General features: G+C 41.3%; 1 protein-coding gene across 1 annotated transcript in view; it reads left to right on the top strand.

Annotated features, from left to right (window-relative positions):
• The first annotated feature begins 730 nt into the window (after positions 1-730).
• Positions 731-21,656, top strand: part of ppil2 (peptidylprolyl isomerase (cyclophilin)-like 2) — a 324,215-nt gene continuing 303,289 nt past the window's right edge. The window contains exons 1-5 of the mRNA XM_080208513.1: positions 731-847; positions 2,447-2,496; positions 9,240-9,285; positions 10,492-10,554; positions 16,456-16,507. Coding sequence (XP_080064639.1) covers positions 816-847; positions 2,447-2,496; positions 9,240-9,285; positions 10,492-10,554; positions 16,456-16,507 — 243 coding nt within the window. The 5' untranslated portion in view covers positions 731-815. The remainder of the gene's footprint in view (positions 848-2,446; positions 2,497-9,239; positions 9,286-10,491; positions 10,555-16,455; positions 16,508-21,656) is intronic.

Here is a 21,656-nt window from a genome sequence, read left to right on the forward strand (position 1 = left end):
TGTTTCTTTAAATGTTTTCACTGTTCACCTACCCTTTGTCTATTACGGTGAGCCTTTCAATACTTTACATCTCTCTGTATGTGTGTCGTGAGTACAGACATGTCCTGATAATGGATAAAATAAATTCACTGTTCATTTTCCTATATGGTATTTGGGGGGCATATATCCTATCATATATCCTATATCCTATTTGGGGGGGGCAGTTTAGATCAGAGTTGAGGAGGAACTTCTTCACTCAAAAGGGTGGTGAATCTCTGGAATTCTCTGCCCGTTGAAGTGGTGGAGGCTACCTTACTGAATATGTTTAAGTCACGGGTAAGTAGATTTTTGACAGACAAGGGAATTAAGGGTTATGGGGAGAAAGCGGGAAAGTGGAACTGATCCACTTCAGATCAGCCATGATCTTATTGAATGGTGGAGCAGGCTCGAAAGGCGAGATGGCCTACTCCTGCTCCTATTTCTGATGTTCTTATGTATGTTGAACATAAATTAAAATCTTATTGAAAGTGTCTTTGCAATACAACTGGAAAGGTGATGACTGTCATTTTCAAAATAATAAGTGTTTTGATTGCTGGACCCCTCTCAGCATTTCACAAAGAATCTTGAGTAACTTTAAACAAGCCCAAGCCAACTTCATTGTGAGCAGAGGGCGGAACGTTCTGTCCAGGGCGGAACATTAGGCCCAGCGCTCCGAGTCTGATCGGCACCTTATCGCGGGCGGACCGGTTGGCAGGCAGTGAGACAAGTTCGTTTCCGGTGGCCGGGAGAGGAGTTATTTGGAGTTTGTTTGGGGCAGCGACAAGTTACCGGACGCCATGGGGAAGAGGCAGCATCAGAAAGATAAAATGTGAGCGGCGATAATGTGTGTGTGTGTGTGAGCCTCGAGTTGTTTATAGGAGGCCGGGGCCCAGTCTTCCCCTGTCTGTGCTCTGTGACTCTGAACTTCAATAAAGAGAGCGGACCCACAGCTCATACCGGGTTCACCAGGATAAACCCTTTCGATACATTCCACTTCTTAATTTTTAAAATTAGCTGCATTGTTTTTCAAATCGCTCCGTGGCCTTACCGCTGCTCACTTCTGTATTTTCCTCCAGTCCTACAATGCTCTGTAATTTCTGCACTCTGATTCTGGCCTCTTGTGATTTCCTGATTTTAATTGCTCCACCAGCAAGTCTGTCTTCAGTGGTCGAGACCCTGAGCCCTAGAACTACCTATCTGTCCCCTCTTTTAAGATGCTGCTTAAAATCTACCTATTTGATCCAGTACTTAGATGCCTGTTTTAATGTCTCCTTTGCCTCATTAGTTGGTGCTTGATCATGGCAGTGTGAAGCACTGAATTGCAAGTTGTTGTCCTTGTTGTATGTTGTTCCTTCGTGCAGTGCCTCCTTTGCAAAGTTACCTCTTCCTGCCAGTTCCACCCTACCTTATCCTCAAAGTGTCAATTCTGCACTTTAAACTTTATTACTGTGATACTTCCCTTCCAGGACCATTATTTAGGTTTATGTTTGTGCTAACAGAATATCACGTGTTGTAAGGCAGTGACACCACATGAGGAATTGAAAGAAAACATTCATCTCAAGCACCTGCATTGAGGATCGTGTTGTCCTGGAAATGCTATGCCAACTTTGCTACTTGCCTATTGCTATTCTATGCAACAAATCAATAGAAGAAGAACTTAGTTGATTGCATCTTGGCAACTTTCATTCATATAGCAGCACATGGTGCTTTGTTAATCTCCAGTGATGGAAAGTATGCTTCTTTCATTGTAAGGTACAGTTTAAACTGACATTGCATAGAAGCTATGACTTCCTGCCTACAAATGAAAAAAAAATGATGGTATCTTCTGTCTAATTAGGTGATGGGGAGTTTGTTTGATACCTCATCATCTAAGATTGTTGTACAGTACAAGTCCAGTAATGACTTGTGTGTGTTTTTCCAGTTCCAGTATTCTCCACTATCAGATTTCAATTTCATGAGCTTTGCTTTGGAACTGGAAAAGTGGCCACTTGAACAGTACAGATTATGTACTGAAGTGGGTATAAGGTGTGTTGTTGGGGAAAAGTGAAGTGAGCTTGACCTTGCACCACACTTGTGCTTTCTGGATATACAACTTGTCCCAACTGTCGTCCTGGCTCACATCAGCTCATGTGTCCCTTTCTTTCCTGAAGGCACTGCTTTTTATTGGGATGCATTTTTGTGAGGGAATCAAATTTAGTATATCAGAAATATATTTTTAATATTGGTTAAAACTGTTAGTATGTGTGTGCATTCAGTTGAAAAGTTTATTTATTTGTCACAAGTAGGCAATGCAGTTACTGTGAAAATCTCCTAGTCGCCCTGCTCGTGACTTGTAATGAGTGACTTGTACTCGTGAATACTTAACTTGCAACTTATTTGCCTTTCTAATGTTTGTAGTCTTGGACTCACATTTACTTTTCTTTTGCAGGTACATCACTTGTACAGAATATACCAACTTTTATGGCGGCAAGAAAACAGGTAAGTTGGATTTGCACTGTCCTTTAGTAGCAGGGTACTGTGATTTCTGTTGGTATTATATTTGTATAAAATAGAAATAATATTTTCTGTTGATGCACACAATGCTTTTTAAATATCTATTTGATATTCCTTGATATAATGGTTGTATGACTGGATATGCTTTTGCAGCTGCCTCGTCACTTTACTTAGTTAATGGTCTATGGCTGAGTAAAGTATTAGTAATTCCAGCAGTGTACAGGTTCTTGTGCACGGACCTGTGGTGGAAAGGTGCTTCAGTGAAGGAAAATTGAAGGGCACCTTATTGTGCTGTCATTCACAAAATTCTAGAGAAACACTTGATAATTAGAGGCTTTTTCCAAGGGTGGATGAATCAATCATAAGGGGCACAGGTTCAAGGTGACAGGGGGAAAGTTTAAGGGAGATGTGCGGGGTAAGTTTTTAACGTGGAGAGTGGTGGGTGTCTGGAACACGTTGCCAGAGGATGTGGTGAAAGCAGGCATGTCAGCAACATTTAAGAGGCATTTGAATGGGTACATGAATAGAGGGAATAGAGTGATATGGACCGAGTAAGGGCAGAAGGGTTTTTTTAGCTTAGGGCATCATGATTGATACAGGCTTGGAAGGCCAAAGGGCCTGTTCCTGTGCTGTACTTTTCTTCTTTGTTCTCTTCAAACACCACTGTCTTCAAACTTCACAGACAATACTTACAGAGTCATGAAATTAGACTGATTTCCCACACGTGAGGTTCAGATTTTGCCTGTGACCAAGTTAAATTTGATTAGAAGGAAGATTGCAGTATATTTGTGACTCACTTTTGTTTAGAAAAATAAATGCTCCCAACTTTGGAAAGGACTCTGACCATTTTGATGGTTGGCCTAACATAGTTATGGACTGGTGCTGTTTGTTTTTATTCATCCCATTTCCAAGTTGTCTGTGATAGCAAACACTGGTGGTTACAAACAATATGCCTCAGCTTCGGACCATAGCTAGAAGTAGATGGAGTTGTGGCTCAGGGATTGAATTTGTGATGGATAGGCCTTCAGTTTTCCCAGTATTGGAGGAAATCTTTGCTCACGTAGTGCTGAATGTTGAACATGACCTATGTTGGCAACACCACAATTTTAAAAATTACAGCATTTTTGCAAGTCCTTCATGCCCTTCCTATCTCTGTAATTGACTGGAATTCCCAACACACTAAGATATCTGTGTTCATCTAATTCTGTGCTCTTTTGAGCACTTTCAATTTTAATCATTGCACTATTGGCAGCCTTGAGTTGCCTCAGACCTAAGCCCTTGAATTTCTTTCCTTAATCTCTCTGCCACTCTAATTGTCTTCTCTCCTAATTGAAACTTACTTCTCTGACCAAGCATTTTGTTATCTACCCCATTATTTACTTGTGGCTCATTTCATATTTTATAATATCCCTGTGAAATGTCATAGGGATTTTGTTTTGTAAATATTTTTGAGATTTTTCCTTTAAACAAAACAACACACCTGTAAAATTGATAAATATAGTACAATCATTTTACTGCATAGAAAAAACAATGTAACTGGTTCAATTGACCCAACGCTTTAACAGAAAACTGGGTGGAAAGAAAAAGAACAAAATACAAAAAGAGGGAGCGGAGGCATACACCCTCATGTACATTATATTAAGGGCAGTGCTGCATGTTCTGTGGAAAGTATTATGGAGTAAATCCGACACAATGGAACCTGTATATTTAAGATAGAGGTCCCATACCTTTTCGAATGAGTCCAACTTGGATTGAAGTATACAAGCTAGACATTCCCATTGGAATGCACTCTATAATGATTTTGTGCCAGTTATCTGCAGAAGATGACTCATCATTGATTCAAGAATGTAAAATATTTTTCCGTGCTGCAAATATTAAAATATCAGACAATCTTTTCGCATACATCAATTATATGTTTATCTGGAAGCGTCAAAATCAAAAACTCAGGGTCCATGTCCAAGGCCACATCAAAAATATTTTCCAGCTCTTCAAGTATACCTGACCAATAGTTTTTATTTTGACACAAGACCAGGTACAGTGTGTATAGCCCCCTCTTACAAATTTACATTTTTGGCATAGTGGAGATATGGCAAGGTCCATCTTATGTCTTAAACTTGGTGTAACGATGTGGAATTGTTAGTTGAATCTCCTTCACTTTATTTCAGATGAAAATTTTATTTGCATTCTCCCAGATAACTCCCTAGATCGCCTTCGATATTCATTGCAAGGTCCTTTTCCCCAAATCCTCTTGCATGTTCATATTGAACATGATGTGTCTGAAAACTTATGAATTAAATTGCTTTCGTTCTACGAACAGTAAACTCTTTTCTACAGGGGCGATACTGGGCATCAAGATGCAAAGTTGTTTTATTAAGAGCAAAGTCTCTAATTAGTGAGCATCTGAGAAAAAGAATGTTTGGGGCTATCACATTGTTGACAAGTTGCTCAAAAGATAATAAGGAAGTGCTTCGAAACAAATCCATTACCCCAAATGTCAAAATATTGTCCATGAGACCTGGAGAGAAATCAGGGTTTTTCTGTATAGGATTGAGAGCAGAAGTTCATATAGACCTTCCCTCCCTTTTCAGAAGGCGTTTGACAAGGTACCTCACAAGAGGTTATTGCAGAAGGTAAGGGGGCATGGAGTTGGGGGTAGGGTGTTAGCGTGGATAGAGGATTGGTTGTCAAATAGGAAGCAGAGAGTGGGGGTTAATGGGTGCTATTTGGATTGGCAGTTGGTGACTAGTGGAGTGCCCCAGGGGTCGGTGCTGGGGCCTCAGCTATTTACCATTTATATAGATGATCTGGAGGAGGGAACCGAGTGTAGGGTGTCGAAACTTGCTGATGACACCAAGATTGGTGGAACGGCAAATTGCGCGGAGGGTGTGGAGAGTCTGCAGAAGGATCTAGATAGGCTGGGCGAATGGGCCAGGAACTGGCAAATGGAATTTAATGTTGGCAAGTGCAAGGTGGTCCACTTTAGTAGGAATAATGGTAGGAAGGATTATTACTTACGTGGCGAAAAACTGCAGCAGGTGACAGTGCTGAGGGACCTCGGGGTCCTTGTGCATGAGTCGCAAAAACCCAGCTTGCAGGTGCAGCAGGTGGTCAGGAAGGCTAATGGGATGCTGGCCTTCATAGCGAGGGGGATTGAATATAAAAGTAGGGAGGTCTTGCTGCGGCTGTATAGGGCATTGGTGAGGCCGCAGCTGGAGTACTGTGTGCAGTTTTGGTTGCCATACTTACGCAAGGATATTTTGGCCTTGGAGGGAGTGCAGAGGAGGTTTACTAGGCTGATACCGGAGTTGAGGGGGTTGAGCTATGAGGAGAGGCTGAATAAACTAGGCTTGTACTCGTTAGAGTTTAGAAGAATGAGGGGAGATCTCATTGAGACGTATAAGAATGGGATGGATAGGATAGAGGTGGACAGACTCTTCCTGCTCAGAAAGGACAGTAGGACTGGGGGCACAGCCTCAAGATAAAGGGGGGGGCGGTTTAGAACGGAGTTGAGGAGGAACTTCTTCACTCAAAGGGTGGTGAATCTCTGGAATTCTCTGCCCATTGAGGTGGTGGAGGCTACCTCGCTAAATATTTTTAAGACGCGGGTTGATGGGTTTTTGATAAGCGAGGGGATTAAGGGTTATGGGGAGAGGGCAGGAATGTGGAACTGAGCCACGACAGAATGGTGGGTTGATTGAATGGTGGGTCAGGCTCGAATGGCTAGATGGCCTACTCCTGCTTCTATTTCTTATGTTCTTATTATGTTCTTATGTTCAAATGATGGGCCATTTTCCAGGCTCTGAATGTTAATAATTTGGTTCTCACATTTGTCTGGTACTGTCTTCAAATTTCTAAGAAAGAAAGATTGTTAAGAATATTCAGTCTGACAAACCTCAGTATTAAGACATATGGAAGTGGGGTCCGTCCTTATCCATTCCCATATAAATTTCAGTTGAGAGGCTAGCTGATATAATTTTAGATTTGGCAATCTTTTGAACTTGGAAGTTGCAATTTGGCCAGTATTAAGGGAGGTTTCTTTTTGCTCCATATAAAGGAGCTAAACCACCCCCCCCATTGATTTCCTTCAGGAACTTAGCTGAAAGCAAAATTAGTAACATCTGTAAAGAGTAAAGCAACTTTGATAATACATTCATCTTAATCGCTGCCATCCTGCCAGCTACATTATAGATGTAAAGAGGTCCAATGACGTAGATCACACTTTATATAAACATTGCCTGAATAAGGGGGTAATAAAGATAGCTAACAAGAAAAACCAGAAGGGGATCATCTAAAGTGGGAAGGAGCAAGGGGAGGCTGTCCTCTAAGCTTTCCTAATGACAACCTCAGACTTGGCAAAATTTATTTTACAACCTGGGTTTGATTCTGATTTGATTTATTATTGTCACTTGTATTAGTATAATGTGAAAAGTACTGTTTCTTGCAAGCTACACAAAAAGAATACTGTACATAGAGAAGGAAAGGAGAGAGTGCAGAATGTAGTGTTACAGGCATTGCTAGCGCATAAGGATCAACTTAATGCAAGGTAGGTCCATTCAATGGCCTGATGACAGAGGGAGGAAGCTGTTCTTGAGTCAGCTGGTACGTGACCTCAGATTTCTGTATCTTTTTCCCGATGGAAGAAGTTGGAAGAGAGAATGTCCAGGTGCATGGGGTCCTTAATCATACTGGCTGCTTTTCCAAGGGGAAAGGTTCCTATGCTGTACTGTGCAACCCATGAAGCCTGCGCTGATCATGTTGCCCTGTCTAGACCAACTGCCTGTAACTTCTATTTCCCCGCCTGTTCATGTGTCCATCCAGATATGCCTTAAATGTCACTAATGTGTCTACCTGAATCACCTCACTTGGCAGTGCATTCCAGGCCCCTACCACCCTCTGTGTTAAAAAAGAATCTTCCCCTGCACATCATTACTGAACCTTTTCCCCCCTTACCTTAAACTTGTGCACCTTCATAATTGTCATTTCTGGCTTGGGAAAAAGCTTCCAACTGTTCACATTATCTACACTCCTCATAACTTTATCAACTTCTATCAGGCCACCCTTCAGCCTCTATCATTCCAGGGAGAATAATCCCACAAGAACTGTTTTAAACAACAGAACAAACAGTTAACTGTAAGGAGGATTTCCTCACCAAATGTGAGGCCTTGTTTGACTAAACAAACATACATTCCATATTTGTAACAAGGAGCCTCTTTGTACAGGAAGGAAAAATTACCAAGTATTATAAAGAGAAAGAAGCTCTGTAATCTAACCTTGTCTATTAAGGTTGAAGTCACAGGTCCATCTCCCAGCAGTGGTGCCACTCGTATTTAACATTGAGAGGGAGACAGATAATATGTTGAAAATGTCAAAGTTGAAAAAGGACATTTCTTATTTAGCCCTAATATCATACAACCTGCAAGGCAATTCTTTGATTAGAAAAAAAGGCTGAAGGATATTATTTATCACAGTTATGTGTGATTCTCAGCATTTAAGTGCATTACACTCTGATTCAGACAGTTACTGGATCATCCCTGTCAGATGAAAAGCATAGGTACAAAATTAAAGAATATAATAAAAAGGGATGAAGTCCAAACTTTATGGTCAACTACAACCTGTTAATAATGTCATTCAGCTGAGAGACTTGAATTATTGCTTTCTATGGAGTTTGCAAAATCATGACTTTCGACAGGGTATCGAATGCTTTTGTTGACTTGTTGAATGTCACCCTCAGTCTGGCAGGATACATTATGGCATACTGTGCTCTGATGGCCTTCAGTCATCTTCTAACTTCATCAAAACATTGTGTCTTTGTTGTATCGCCAATTAAAAATCTTGATAGAAAGAGACCTTCAGTCCATTGTAGAGTAAGACCCACCACGTCTAGTTGCCTCCATCATTTTGTGGTGATCTTTGAAGTTGTGGAAACGCATAATTATGTGCCGGGGTCACTGGTTGCCCTGGTCCTCAGAGCAAGTAAGCTGTTTTCAGTCTAATACTCCCGGCTTTCATTTCTATGTTGAGAAAGCGTGGTAGCCAGCCCTTGGTTCTGTAAATGGTCTAGATGTTCTGACATTGCCAGACGTTGTTTTTTCATAGACTGTAAATGGACCTCAACCAAGGAAGATGCATTTTCTACAGTAAAATTCTCTCCTCTGCTTCATCAAGCCTTTTAACAGTACTCTGCAGTTCGATAGCGTGAGCACTGATGTTTTGCACTAACAAAGTTTCTCATCAGTGACTTTGATAATATTAGTAGTGATCAATTACAACACCTTTGAAAGTGCCGTGTTAAGACCTGACTCAATGGCCAGTCACCACATCGAAAAACTGATTCCTCTCCAGTTGCCTCCGGATGATCTTTTTTGTCGTTGGTTTTCTTTACAGTTCTCTACATTTTGTTAGTAGAGTTCGACTTAAAAGTCCTCCAGGGACATAATATGGAGTTTACACTTCTGAATTAGCTGAGTGTGAGCTGTGAGAACAATGAATCAATTTCTAGCAGACCTGGCAGGAAACACAGCTATTACTGCACCTGCAACACATAACTCCCCCATAGGGATGTTGTGTGGTGTTAAATGTCCTACATAAATACAAGTTGTTGTTGACTGTGCTGGTAGACTGGCAGATGTGTTCCAATCCTCGTTGATTTATACAATTAGATCTTACAATTAATACATAAGGTTGTTTCTTTCAAGAAAGTAATTATCGTTATTTCTTCCATCCTGCAGTTATTCCACAAGCGAACTTCCGCCGTTTGCCCTTTGATCACTGCAGGTAAGGCCACCTTGTTGCTAAATTAGTTTCAAGTTTATTTATTAGTGTCACAAATAGGCTTACATTAACATTGCAATGAAGTTACTGTGAAAGTCCCCTAGTTGCCACCTGGCGCCTGTTAGGGTACACCTGAGGGAGAATTTAGCGTGGCCAGTGCATCTAACCATGTCTTTTGGACTGTGGGAGGAATTGGAATGCTCAGGGGAAACCCATACAGACATGGGGAAAACGTGCAGACTCCACACATACAGTGACCCAAGCTGGAAATCGAACGTGGGTCCCTGGTGTTGTGAGGCAGCAGTGCTAACCACTGTGCCGTTTTGCTGCCCCACTGTACTAAACTGTGGTTCTGGCTCATTGTGCTTCTGAAAATACATTACAATAATAATACCCTGGAGATTGCATTGGAGCTGTGAGATTTAGAATAGGTGAGCCAATGTGAATCTTTTATGCTAAGGCCCTGCTTGAAGTCTGTGTACTTCCTTCAGTTTTCTTTGTGAGGGCCTAACGGCCTCTAAGCTTCTTCGCTATCTGTCTTTCCCAAGTTCCCATATATTGTAATTCCTTAGAAATATTAAAGAGGAAATGACAAAAGAAACATCGGTATTCTTTAAGCTGTTGTCATGAATGTTTGTATTGCACTTGGTATAACTCTTCAACAGCTGTCTATCCAAATTTTGCAAATAATTCCAGTAAAATTGTAACTGTAACTTCTTGGGATGCATTATAATCATACGTTTTTCATCTCCTGTATAAGAAGATTATATATTCTCTCATTCTCATTCAAATTTTAATCTATGTTGCTATGAATTTAGAGAATAATTGGGTTGTAGGCTGATGTCAGTTCCCATATCTTCAAATTGATTTAATTCCTAAATCTTTTCTGAATTCTTTGAGTCAAAAGAGGGTTTTCAGCTCCATCTCACCATGGGAGCTTCAAGTATAAACCACTTGTTTCCATGTCATAACATTCCCCCTCAATATATGTGTGGCTGTCAAGTGCAAATCATGCTTCCAGCAATGTATTTCTGTCTTTTTAATAAAGCTGCTTTTAGTTTATTCAGAATCCATCTTTTTATGTGTGTGTGTAGTTTAATATGAATAGTGAGTGTTGCAATGTATGTTTGTCTTTATGGTATCAATTGAAGATATATGGTCTTAGCACTTACTAGGCTTTACTTGCCTGAATGCTGTTTTCTCTTTCAGCTTATCTCTTCAACCCTTTGAGTACCCAGTGTGTACCCCTGATGGAATGGTGTTTGATCTCCTGTAAGTATAGGAACCTTATTGGACTTGACCTCTCGTCTTAGTTTGCGTTCCAAGTTTTTATAATTCATTCTTGATATGTAGCTGGCACTGACTAGGCCATCATTTATTGCCCATCCCTAATCGTCTTTGAGAAGTTGGTGGTGAGCTGCCTTCTTGAACTGCTGCAGTCCATGTGTTGTAGGAGTGCCCACAGTACTCTTAGGAAGGGAGTCCTAGGATTTTGACCCAGTACTGGTGAGGGATGGCGGTATAGCTCTAAGCTGGAATGGCATGCGACCTGGAGGGGAACTTGCAAGTGGTATGTTTTGATGCATCTGCTGTCTACGTCACAGGTTTGGAATATCCTGTTGAAGCAATCATAGAATCCTTACAATGCAGAAGGAGACCATTTGGCCCATCGAGTCTGCACCAACTCTCTCTGACAGAAAGACTTACCCAGATCCTGTCCCCCCACCCTATTGCCATAACCCCACACATTTGCCATGGCTAATTTACCTAACCTACACATCTTGGGACACTAAGGGATGATTTATCATGGTCAATCCACCTAACCTGCATATCTTTGAACTGTGGGAGGAAACCCACACAGACACGGGGAGAGTGTGCAAACTCCACACAGACAGACATTCAAGCCAGGAATTGAACTTGGGTCCCTGGCACTGAGAGCCTGCAGCAACCTTTTGTGAGGCACCTTAACGAACGCCTTCTGGAAATCTAAAAACGCTACATGCACCGATTCCCCTCTGTCTACCACACAAGCCACATCTTCATAAAAATCCAGTAATTTTGTTAAACACAACTTCCCCTTCGCGAATCCATGCTGCGTCTGCTTGATCAAACCGCTCTTTTGTAGGTGTCCTGCTATTTCTTCTTTGATGATGGATTTTAGCATTTTTCCAACTATGGACATTAAGCTAACCAGCCTATAGCTCCCTGCTTTTTGTCTGCTAACTTTTTTAAACAGCGGCGTAACATTAGCTGTTTTCCAATCCGCCGGCACTTCCCCAGAGTCCAGCGAATTTTGATAAATAATTACCAAGGCATCTGCTATTCTGCCATTTCTTTCAGAACCCTGGGATGCATTCCATCCGGTCCCGGGGACTTGTTTACCTTCAGTCCTGTTAGCCTACCAAGCACTAACTCTGTAGTAACAGTAATTGTATTAAGGACCTCATCCCCCATCAACCCTCTATCTTTAATATTCGGTAAGCTATTTGTGTCCTCCTCTGTGAAGACCGACACAAAAAACTTATTTAAAGTCTCAGCCATTTCCTCATTACCCACCGCTAAATCCCCCCTCTCGTCCTCCAAGGGTCCAACATTCACTATAGCCAGTCTCCTCTTTATATATTTGTAAAAACTTTTACTATCATTCTTTATATTTACAGCTAGTTTAGCTTCATACTCTATCTTTCCTTTCTTTATCACTTTCTTAGTCATTCTTTGTTGATTTTTAAATCTTTCCCAATCTTCGCAACACGGTTTCATTAAAGGGAAGTCGTGTCTGACAAATTTACTGGAGTTCTATGAGGATGTGTCTAGGGCAGTGGATAGAGGAGAGCCGGTGGATGTGGTCTTTCTGGATTTTCAGAAGGCATTTGACAAGGTACCTCACAAGAGGTTATTGCAGAAGGTCAGGGGACATGGAGTTTGGGGTAGGGTGTTAGCGTGGATAGAGGATTGGTTGTCAAATAGGAGACAGAGAGTGGGGGTCAATGGGTGCTATTCGGATTGGCGGTTGGTGACTAGTGGGGTGCCCCAGGGGTCGGTGCTGGGGCCTCAGCTATTTACCATTTATATAGATGATCTGGAGGAGGGAACCGAGTGTAGGGTGTCGAAATTTGCTGATGACACCAAGATTGGGGGAAAGGCAAATTGTGCGGAGGGTGTGGAGAGTCTGCAGAAGGATCTAGATAGGCTGGGCAAATGGGCCAGGAAATGGCAAATGGAATTTAATGTTGGCAAGTGTGAGGTGGTCCACTTTGGTAGGAAGAATGGTAGGAAGGACTATTACGTACGTGGCGAAAAACTGCAGCAGGCGACGGTGCAGAGGGACCTCGGGGTCCTTATGCATGAGTCGCAAAAACCCAGCTTGCAGGTGCAGCAGGTGGTCAGGAAGGCGAATGGGATGCTGGCCTTCATAGCGAGGGGGATTGAATATAAAAGTAGGGAGGTCTTGCTGCAGCTGTATAGGGCATTGGTGAGGCCGCAGCTGGAGTACTGTGTGCAGTTTTGGGCGCCGCACATGCGCAAGGATATTTTGGCCTTGGAGGGAGTGCAGAGGAGGTTTACTAGGCTGATACCGGAGTTGAGGGGGTTGAGCTATGAGGAGAGGCTGAATAAACTAGGCTTGTACTCGTTAGAGTTTAGAAGAATGAGGGGAGATCTCATTGAGACGTATAAGATGATGAATGGGATGGATAGGATAGAGGTGGAGAGACTCTTCCCGCTCAAAAAAGACAGTAGGACTAGGGGGCACAGCCTCAAGATAAAGGGGGGGGCGGTTTAGAACGGAGTTGAGGAGGAACTTCTTCACTCAAAGGGTGGTGAATCTCTGGAATTCTCTGCCCGTTGAAGTGGTGGAGGCTGCCTCGCTAAATATTTTTAAGAAGCTGGTTGATGGGTTTTTGATAAGAGAGGGGATTAAGGGTTATGGGGAGAGGGCGGGAAAGTGGAACTGAGCCACGACAGATCAGCCATGATCTTATTGAATGGCGGGGCAGGCTCGAAGGGCTAGATGGCCTACTGCTGCTCCTATTTCTTATGTTCTTATGTTCTAATTCCCCACTACTTTTAGCTGCTCTGTTTGCATCGGTTTTTAATTTCATACTCTCCTCTATTTCCATCAATATCCACGGCTGGTTATCCCTTTTCTTACAGTCCTTCTTTAACGTCGGAATATACTTTTGCTGAGTACCGAAAAAGATCTCCTTAAAAATCGTCCACTGTTCCTCAGCTGTCCTACCAACCAATCTGTGCCCCCAATCTACATTAGCCAATTCTGCCCTCATCTTATCATACTCCCCTCTGTTCAAGCAGAGGACACTGGTTTGGGACCCTATTTTCTCACCCTCCATCTGCTTCAGAAATTCAACCATACTATGATCACTCGTCCCAAGAGGATCCCTAATTCTACCTGCCTCATTACACAGTACCAGATCTAAGATAACTGTGTAACAAGGCAGGTAGAATTAGGGATCTTCTACTTCTAGAATTAGTTCTGGAAGCACATTAACTCTTATTTTCTATCCTACTGCCCTGGTCAGTGGTTTGTTTCCTTCACCTTGGTGCCTGCGTTCTGGTTGTTATAAGCCCTGCCCTCAACTCCCACTGAAATCACACTGAAGTGCGAAGTGTCTTTTTGAATAATAACACAGAGTTAATGAATGAGATCTCTGAGAGAAACAATGTACCATCGCGAATTGTAATTGAATTCGTCTGTCTGCTGATCCTCAATTCAACACACACCACAAAGAACAACACAGCACAGGAAACAGGCCTTTTGACCCAATGAACCCGTGCCGCCATTTTAACATTGAGTGCCCTCCTCTACCTGTGACCTTTGCCTACGCCTATTGGGGAAGATTGAGGGAAGACTAATTTAGGGATAATTTGTTATACCAGTAACTGACTTGGTAAACTAGCTCCATTTAGGCAAGGATTTGTTTAAAACATGCATATTAACAGCACTAATGTTCAAGTCCTCTCTGAACTTAGTGGCCAAAGAATCTCAAATCCTGATGGTAGGAATTAAAATTATCCCAGTGGGAGCAGTTATTTCCTCAGATGATTCTCATTGCTTTGATTTTAAAAAAAATTGTAGTATGTTTTAAATAGTGGATTCTATCTGGAACTCCTAGATTGTGATAATATTGATGCATCATTGACGTGATAATGATAACAAAAAGATGATGTTGGAAATCTGAAATAAACCCTGAAAACCCTTGAAATGTGCAGCAAGTTGAGCAATGTCTGAAGAGAAAGCTGGGTTAATGTTTCAAGCATAACTATCAGATCTAGGCAGCAGTTAACCACTGAGTTTCAGCCATATTACTGCTGATATTTAACTTGTGACAGCTTTGTTTTGCTGTCTGGGTATCCTCCTGGTAACATTGATCACCGCTTACTGAATCATTTATGATTCTGGTGTCTCAATTGTATTGCAATGCCATCTACTGGATCTTAATAAGAGTGCATATTTCAAACTTGATAAGAGCTTTGCTTAGTAAATATGTGGAGAACTGCCAAAGGACAGTCCTCATGTATTCAGTAGGGGAGATTATGCTCAAACTTATAGGTGCATTTTGAAAATGATACCGACATAGTAAAAAAGGCTGGTGTGGCTTTTTTAGAGATATATTTGACTGTTACATTTTTGGCAACTAATAATTGGCGAGACTCTAAGGAGTAGAGTTAAAGATGGTATACATTGGGAAATGAGGGCAGTTTCAAGTGGAAACATTTCAAGCTTGAAGACAACTTCTGGGGACAAGGTTACAAGCGGTAACACTCCTCTGTGTTTTTGGATAAAGTAGTGAAATTAACAAGAAACAATATCACTAGATTTGGAAAGATTTTTGATCTTTTAAACAATTGATTCCATAGATGGCAAATGGGGTACAACATAATTTAAACTTAGAATTATCACTGTCGCAGCAAAGAACCAACAACATATAGATTGCAGAGTACAAATCAAAAGTAGTTACTTTGGTGCCATTTATGGTGTTGCTCAGACATTATCAGGAATACTGTGTGTAATTCTGATGACCTGATCTTGGGAGAGGTTTCAGAAGTGTACAACCAAAATGATTCTGGACTTTAGGAAGGCTAAAGAACTGAGTTCTCTTTTATATCATTTGGAATGCATTTGAAGTTCTGTAACCTCCAAGGCCACAGATTAATAATTGGAAAATGGAATTAGACTGGATAACTCTCTTTCAACTGGCACAGATGAGCTGGGTTGATTAGCCATAGTTTGTGTTGTAAACTTCCAAACTGGCTAAGGATAGTAGATTTCCTTCTCTGAAGTGAACTAAATGGGTTTCATTGTCAAACTTCACTGAGATTTGCTTTTTATTCCAGAATTATTAATTGAATTTAAATTACACCAGCTGTCACATTGGATTTGAACTTGTCTCCAAAGTAATATTGAGTTCCTAGATTATTAACTGGATTGTGCTCTTTTCTGAATGGTTCAATTGTCAGAGGACACAAGTTTAAACATTAAAAGAACACAAGTAGGAAGGGAAGGCCCACGTTAGTTGATTTATGCAAGAAGGTTTAATAGATTTGTAGTGCTGCAAATGCGTGAAAGCTAAAAAAAATTACTGGAGATATGTGGGATAGCAGAGTGAATTGGAAAGGAAAAAATACTTTTTTTAGTTTGCTGACCTTATCTCAGACTATTTTCAGATGCTGACAAAGCTGCTGTTTTCAGTATTTTTTTAAACAAAAGACTTGTAGAATATGTTGCCTGGAAAGCCCATTGAAATGTTCTATGTACATGAGTTCAAGATGCCCTTCTGGAAAGGAAGAGAGAGAAGGGATTGAGGGACATGGTGACAAAATACACAAAATTGGAATTCGGACCATCCCAAGGGGTGAACTTAGACCTTCAAATTATTATTGTATCTTTTAGAAAGTTTAATATTTACCTTTTATTTTCCCTTTTCCCAGAAGCAGCTTAAATTTTTTTATTGAATTTTATTTAAAAATTAGACAAATAACATTTCACTTGTGTGGGGTTTGGAATGGGAAATAATTAATGGGAATCTGAAGTAGAACTGGATATCCTACAGTTTAATGGCTGCTGGTCCAATGTGCCTTCTAAATAGTTTATGGTGGCTGGTCTTCTGCCTGTGTATCTCTGTTTTCTGAAATCCATGATCCATTTTTCTGTAGGAGTATCATTCCATGGATAAAGAAATTTGGAACCCATCCAACCACCGGAGAGGTAAAGTTCCTTCACTACATGCCTTCTGCTTTTGATTTATTGTGAAGGACTGATGTAAAATTTTTACAACTATGTTAGAAGAGGAAGGAAACTTGAGGATATTGTGAATTCTTTAAACACATAGTATGGAAGTTTATTATAAGAAATAATAGATTTGTTGAATAATGGCTGTAGAAACCTTCAGAGTAGAGAAAGAAATAATATACTTGACATTTTTAGAAAACTAATAAGTCAAAAACTCAAACTCAGTCAATTAACGTGAACAAAGAACACTAAAGATTGAGAGATTCCCTAAGGCCTGATGGTTTTTGTCCCAGGGCTCGTTCATAATTTTCCCAAATTTCCTTGATTTAGGAATTGTCCATTTAGATTGCAAAATTGAAAGTGCAATACCATTATTTAAGAAAGATGAGAGAATGTGGAAGATTATAGGCCTGCTTGTGTTACATCTGTTGTGTGGAAGTTATTGGAATCTACAGTTAAGGACAGAGTGACATAGAGAAATTGAACTGATCAGAGATAACTGAGATGTATCTGTAAAGGGTAGGTCATGTCTAATGCACCTAATTGAATTTTTTGAGGGTGCAATGGCTGTAATAATCAGGGAATGTCTAAATATCCAGTTTATATGGATTTCCAAAAGGCATTCAGTAAAGTTCCACATCTGAACAATCTTTTCCTCCATGGGGGAACCTAGAACGAGGAGACATAGCCTTAAAATTTGGACAAGGCCATTGAAAGGAGAATTTTGGAAATACTTCTTCACGAAAAGGGTGATGGAATGTAGAACATTCTCCCACAGAAAGCAGTAAGTATTTGCTTGGTTAATTATTTTAAAACTATAGATCAGTAGAATTTTATTATCCAAAAGTATGAAGGAATATTTTTTAAAGAATTGTTTTTAAAAAAAACACGAAGTGAGTGTCACTAGGATACTGCAAAGAAACAGTGCAGAAGGATCCATTAATGCACTGAATGTCTTATGGAAGCTACACTTTGACAGGGCAGTTGCAGTTAAAACACAAATCAGTCATGGTGCAAGCTCAAGGGGTTATTGTTTTCCCCACATTCCGAGTAAGTTTCACTTCAAAAGACATCTTAGTGTAATTACTTTAGATAGGAATCTATCTGTCAAAATAAGTTTAATAAATTAGATAGCTGGTTTCCAGTTGGCAGGTTTGGGTGCCATCAGAGTTCAGAGTATTGTCGTGGTCTGATCCTCAGTTCTAGGATGATGGCTACTTAAGGTTGAAAGTTATTTTTTTCTACATTCATAGGCATAACTGGCTAGGCCAGCATTTATTGCCCTTGAAAAAGTGATAGTGAGCTGTCTTATTGAATCGCTGCAATTTATCTGGTGTAAGTACATCCACAGTACTGTTAGGGTGGGAGTGTCAGGATTTTGACCCAGTGACTGTGAAGGAACGGCAATATATTCCAAATCAGGACAGTGAGGCTTGGGTGGGAACTTGCTGGAGTTTGTGTTCCCAGAAATTTGCTATCCTTCTAGATGGTAGCGGGTTTGGAGAGTGCTGTCCCAGGAACTTTGGTGAGTTCCAGCAGTGCATCTTTTAAATGGTACACACTGCTGCCACTGTTCGTCAGTGGTGGAGGGAACAAATGTTTGTAGATGGGATGCCAATCAAGTGGGCTGTTTCATCATGGATGGTGTTGAGCTTCTTGATTATTGTTGGAGCTGTAGAGCTGCACGTGACCAGACAAGTGGTATTTATGCCATCACACTCCTTATTTCAGTCTTGTCGATGGTGGACTGATTTTGGGGAGTCAGGAGCTGAATTATTTGCTGCAGGATTCCTAACCTTTGACCTGCTTTTGTAGCCACAGTGCTTATATGGCTAGTTCAGTTTCTGGTCAATAACCTCCAGGATGTTGGTAGTTTCTGCCATGGGTCTTCATTTAACTGAGCAGCCAGTTCTCAACCGAAGAATTTTTGAGCACGTGGGGTAGTGGAAATTAAATATTTGGAAAAATGCCAAGTTACTACTTTGGGTGGGAAAACACAAATGCAGCATAGTTCTTAAATGGGGAGAAATTGGGAAAATTTGATGTCCAAAGAGACCTGGGTATTTTTGTTCCTAAGTCACTGAAAGCAAATTAGGAAGGCAAATGATGTGTTTGCCTTTATTGTGAAGGAATTTGAGTTCAGGAATAAGGAAATCTTGCTGCAGTTGTATAGAGCATTGGAGTATTGTGCCATCTTCCTCTCTATTGGCCACAGAGGGAGTGCAGCAAGCCCATCCCAGTCATTATTGTTAATGCTGCCACGCTTCAAGGACAGCTCAGAGTATATCTGAAGCATTTTCTTTGTCTTTTGTTGAAACGTTGGCCATTTGGGCATCAGGACAAAGTAACTCATCCATCAAAGTTGATTTTGCAAGAGATTTCCTGATTGCTTGTGGAGCTGGCTTCAAGAAGGACACCAGTGTTTGTTCGATGATTCTCCCATTCATTCTGGAGGATGTGCCAGAGGCATTGCTGATGGAATTTATAGAGTGCTGTTTTGTGTCACTTGTACACAGTCCAAGTTTCGCTGCAATACAGCAGTGTGGCGACTGCCCTGAATAGTAGGACTTCTGTTGACTTGCGGAGATCTTTGTTGTCAATCACTCGCTTTCCTAGTTTATAGAAGGTTGATATGGCACAGCTGATCTGGTATGAGGTCTCCCTGTCAATGGTGGCTTTTTGAGAGGGGTAGCTGCCAAGGTGTCGGAAGTTGTCAACATATTCCAGAGCATTCTTTTGAAAAAATATCAAATAACTTGAATGTTCATAACTGAGCGCTATCTTAAATTTGATTTTGATTTGATTTATTATTGTCTCATGTATTAACATACAGTGGAAAGTATTGTTTCTTGCACGCTATACAGACAAAACATACCGTTCACAGAGAAGGAAACGAGAGAGCGCAGAATGTAGTGTTACAGTCATAGCTAGGGTATAGAGAAAGATCAACTTAAGACAAGGTAAGTCCATTCAAAAGTCTGACAGTAGCAGGGAAGAAGCTGTTCTTGAGTCGGTTGATACGTGACCTCAGACTTCTGTATCTTTTTCTCGAAAGAAAGAGGTGGACAAGAGAATTTCCGGGGTGTGTGGGGTCCTTAATTATGCTGGCTGCTTTGCCAAGGCAGTGGGAAGCGTAGACAGAGTCAATGGATGTGAGGCTGGTTTGCATGATGGATTCGGCTACATTGTAGTTCCTTGCGGTCTTGGGCAGAGTAGGAACCGTACCAAGCTGTGATACAACCAGAAAGAATGCTTTTTATGGTGCATCTGTAAAAGTTGGTGAGAGTCATAGCTGACATGCCAAATTTCTTTAGTTTTCTGAGAAAGTAGAGGCAGTGGTGGGCTTTCTTAACTATAGTGTCAGCATGGGGGGACCAGGGCAGGTTGTTGGTGATCTGGACACCTAAAAACTTGAAGCTCTCAACCCTTTCTGTTTCGTCCCCGTTGATGTAGACAGGGGCATGTTCTCCTTTAGGCTTCCTGAAGTCGACAATCTCTTTCATTTTATTGACATCGAGCACCAGTTCACCAGATTTTCTATCTCATTCCTGTACTCTGTCTCGTCATTATTTGAGATCTGACCCACAACGGTGATGTTGTCAGCAAACTTGAAAATCAAATTGGAGGGGAATTTGGCCCCACAGTCATAGGTGTGTAAGGAGTATAGTAGGGGGGCTGAGAACACAGCCTTGTGGGGCACCAGAGTTGAGTATGATCGTGGAGGAGGTGTTGTTGCCTATCCTTACGGATTGTGGTCTGTGAGTTAAGAAGTTCAGGATCCAGTCACAGAGGGAGGTGCTGTCTGGTCAGTTATATTAAAGATATTAAAAGTAAATGAACGCTATTACTTATTTGCTGAACCAAACTTCTGAAATTTAATTTCCACTGCACCAATTTGACTTCCACCCCCAAATCTCAAGTCAGATACTTATCAAAATTGGTCTGAATACTGCTTTGAAAATTTGTATGATGGTTGAGATTTCTTGGATCTTTTGCTTCCTGTGAGATTTCCACTCAAATCTCCTCGAATGGTCCCATGGTTGTAGAATCCCATTTCAGAGTAGCCATGACTGACGTTTTAATGGGAGCCACCTCAGTTCAGAACTTTACTGCCTCTAGTCTTAGGAAATCCTAAAGTTTATTTATTAGTCACACTGCCTTGAAGTTACTGTGAAAATTCCCTAGTCGCCACAAATGTGCCTGTTCGGATACACTGAGGGAGAATTTAGCATGACCGATGCACCTAACCAGCATATCTTTCGGACTGTGGAAGGAAACCCATGCAAACACAGGGAGAATGTGCAAACTCCACACAGACAGTGACCTGAGGCTGGGAATCGAACCTGGGTCCCTGGCACTGTGAAGCAGCAATGCAAATCTTTGTGGCATCGTGCCTCCCTGGCGTCCTGTATCTAGAATACACTCTCTCTCCCTTTTTTTCTCTCTCTCTCTCTCTCTCTCTCTCTCTCTCCCTTTTTCTCTCTCTCCTCTCTCTCTCTCTCTCTTTCTCTCTCTCTCTCTCTCTCCCTTTTTCTCTCTCTCTCTCTCTCTCCCTTTTTCTCTCTCTCTCTCTCTCTCTCCCTTTTTCTCTCTCTCTCTCTCTCCCTTTTTCTCTCTCTCTCTCTCTCTCCCTTTTTCTTTCTCTCTCTCTCTCTCTCCCTTTTTTCTTTCTCTCTCTCTCTCTCTCTCCCTTTCTATCTCTCTCTCTCTCTCTCTCCCTTTTTTCTCTCTCTCTCTCTCCCTTTTTCTCTCTCTCTCTCTCTCTCTCCCTTTTTCTCTCTCTCTCTCTCTCTCCCTTTTTTTCTCTCTCTCTCTTCTCTCCCTTTTTTCTCTCTCTCTCTCCTCCCTTTTTTTCTCTCTCTCTCTCTCTCTCTCTCCCTTTTTCTCTCTCTCTCTCTCTCCCCTTTTTCTCTCTCTCTCTCTCTCTCCCTTTTCTCTCTCTCTCTCTCCCTTTTTCCTCTCTCTCTCTCTCCCTTTTTCTCTCTCTCTCTCTCTCCTTTTCTCTCTCTCTCTCTCTCCCTTTTCTCTCTCTCTCTCTCCTTCTCTCTCTCTCTTCTCCTTTTCTTCTCTTCTCCTCTCCTCTTCTTCCCTTTTCTCTTCTCTCTCTCTCTCTCCTATCTCTCCT

This window comes from Carcharhinus amblyrhynchos, chromosome 20, assembly GCF_965287045.1.
Source record: "Carcharhinus amblyrhynchos chromosome 20, sCarAmb.v2.hapA, whole genome shotgun sequence".
Lineage (NCBI taxonomy): Eukaryota > Metazoa > Chordata > Chondrichthyes > Carcharhiniformes > Carcharhinidae > Carcharhinus > Carcharhinus amblyrhynchos.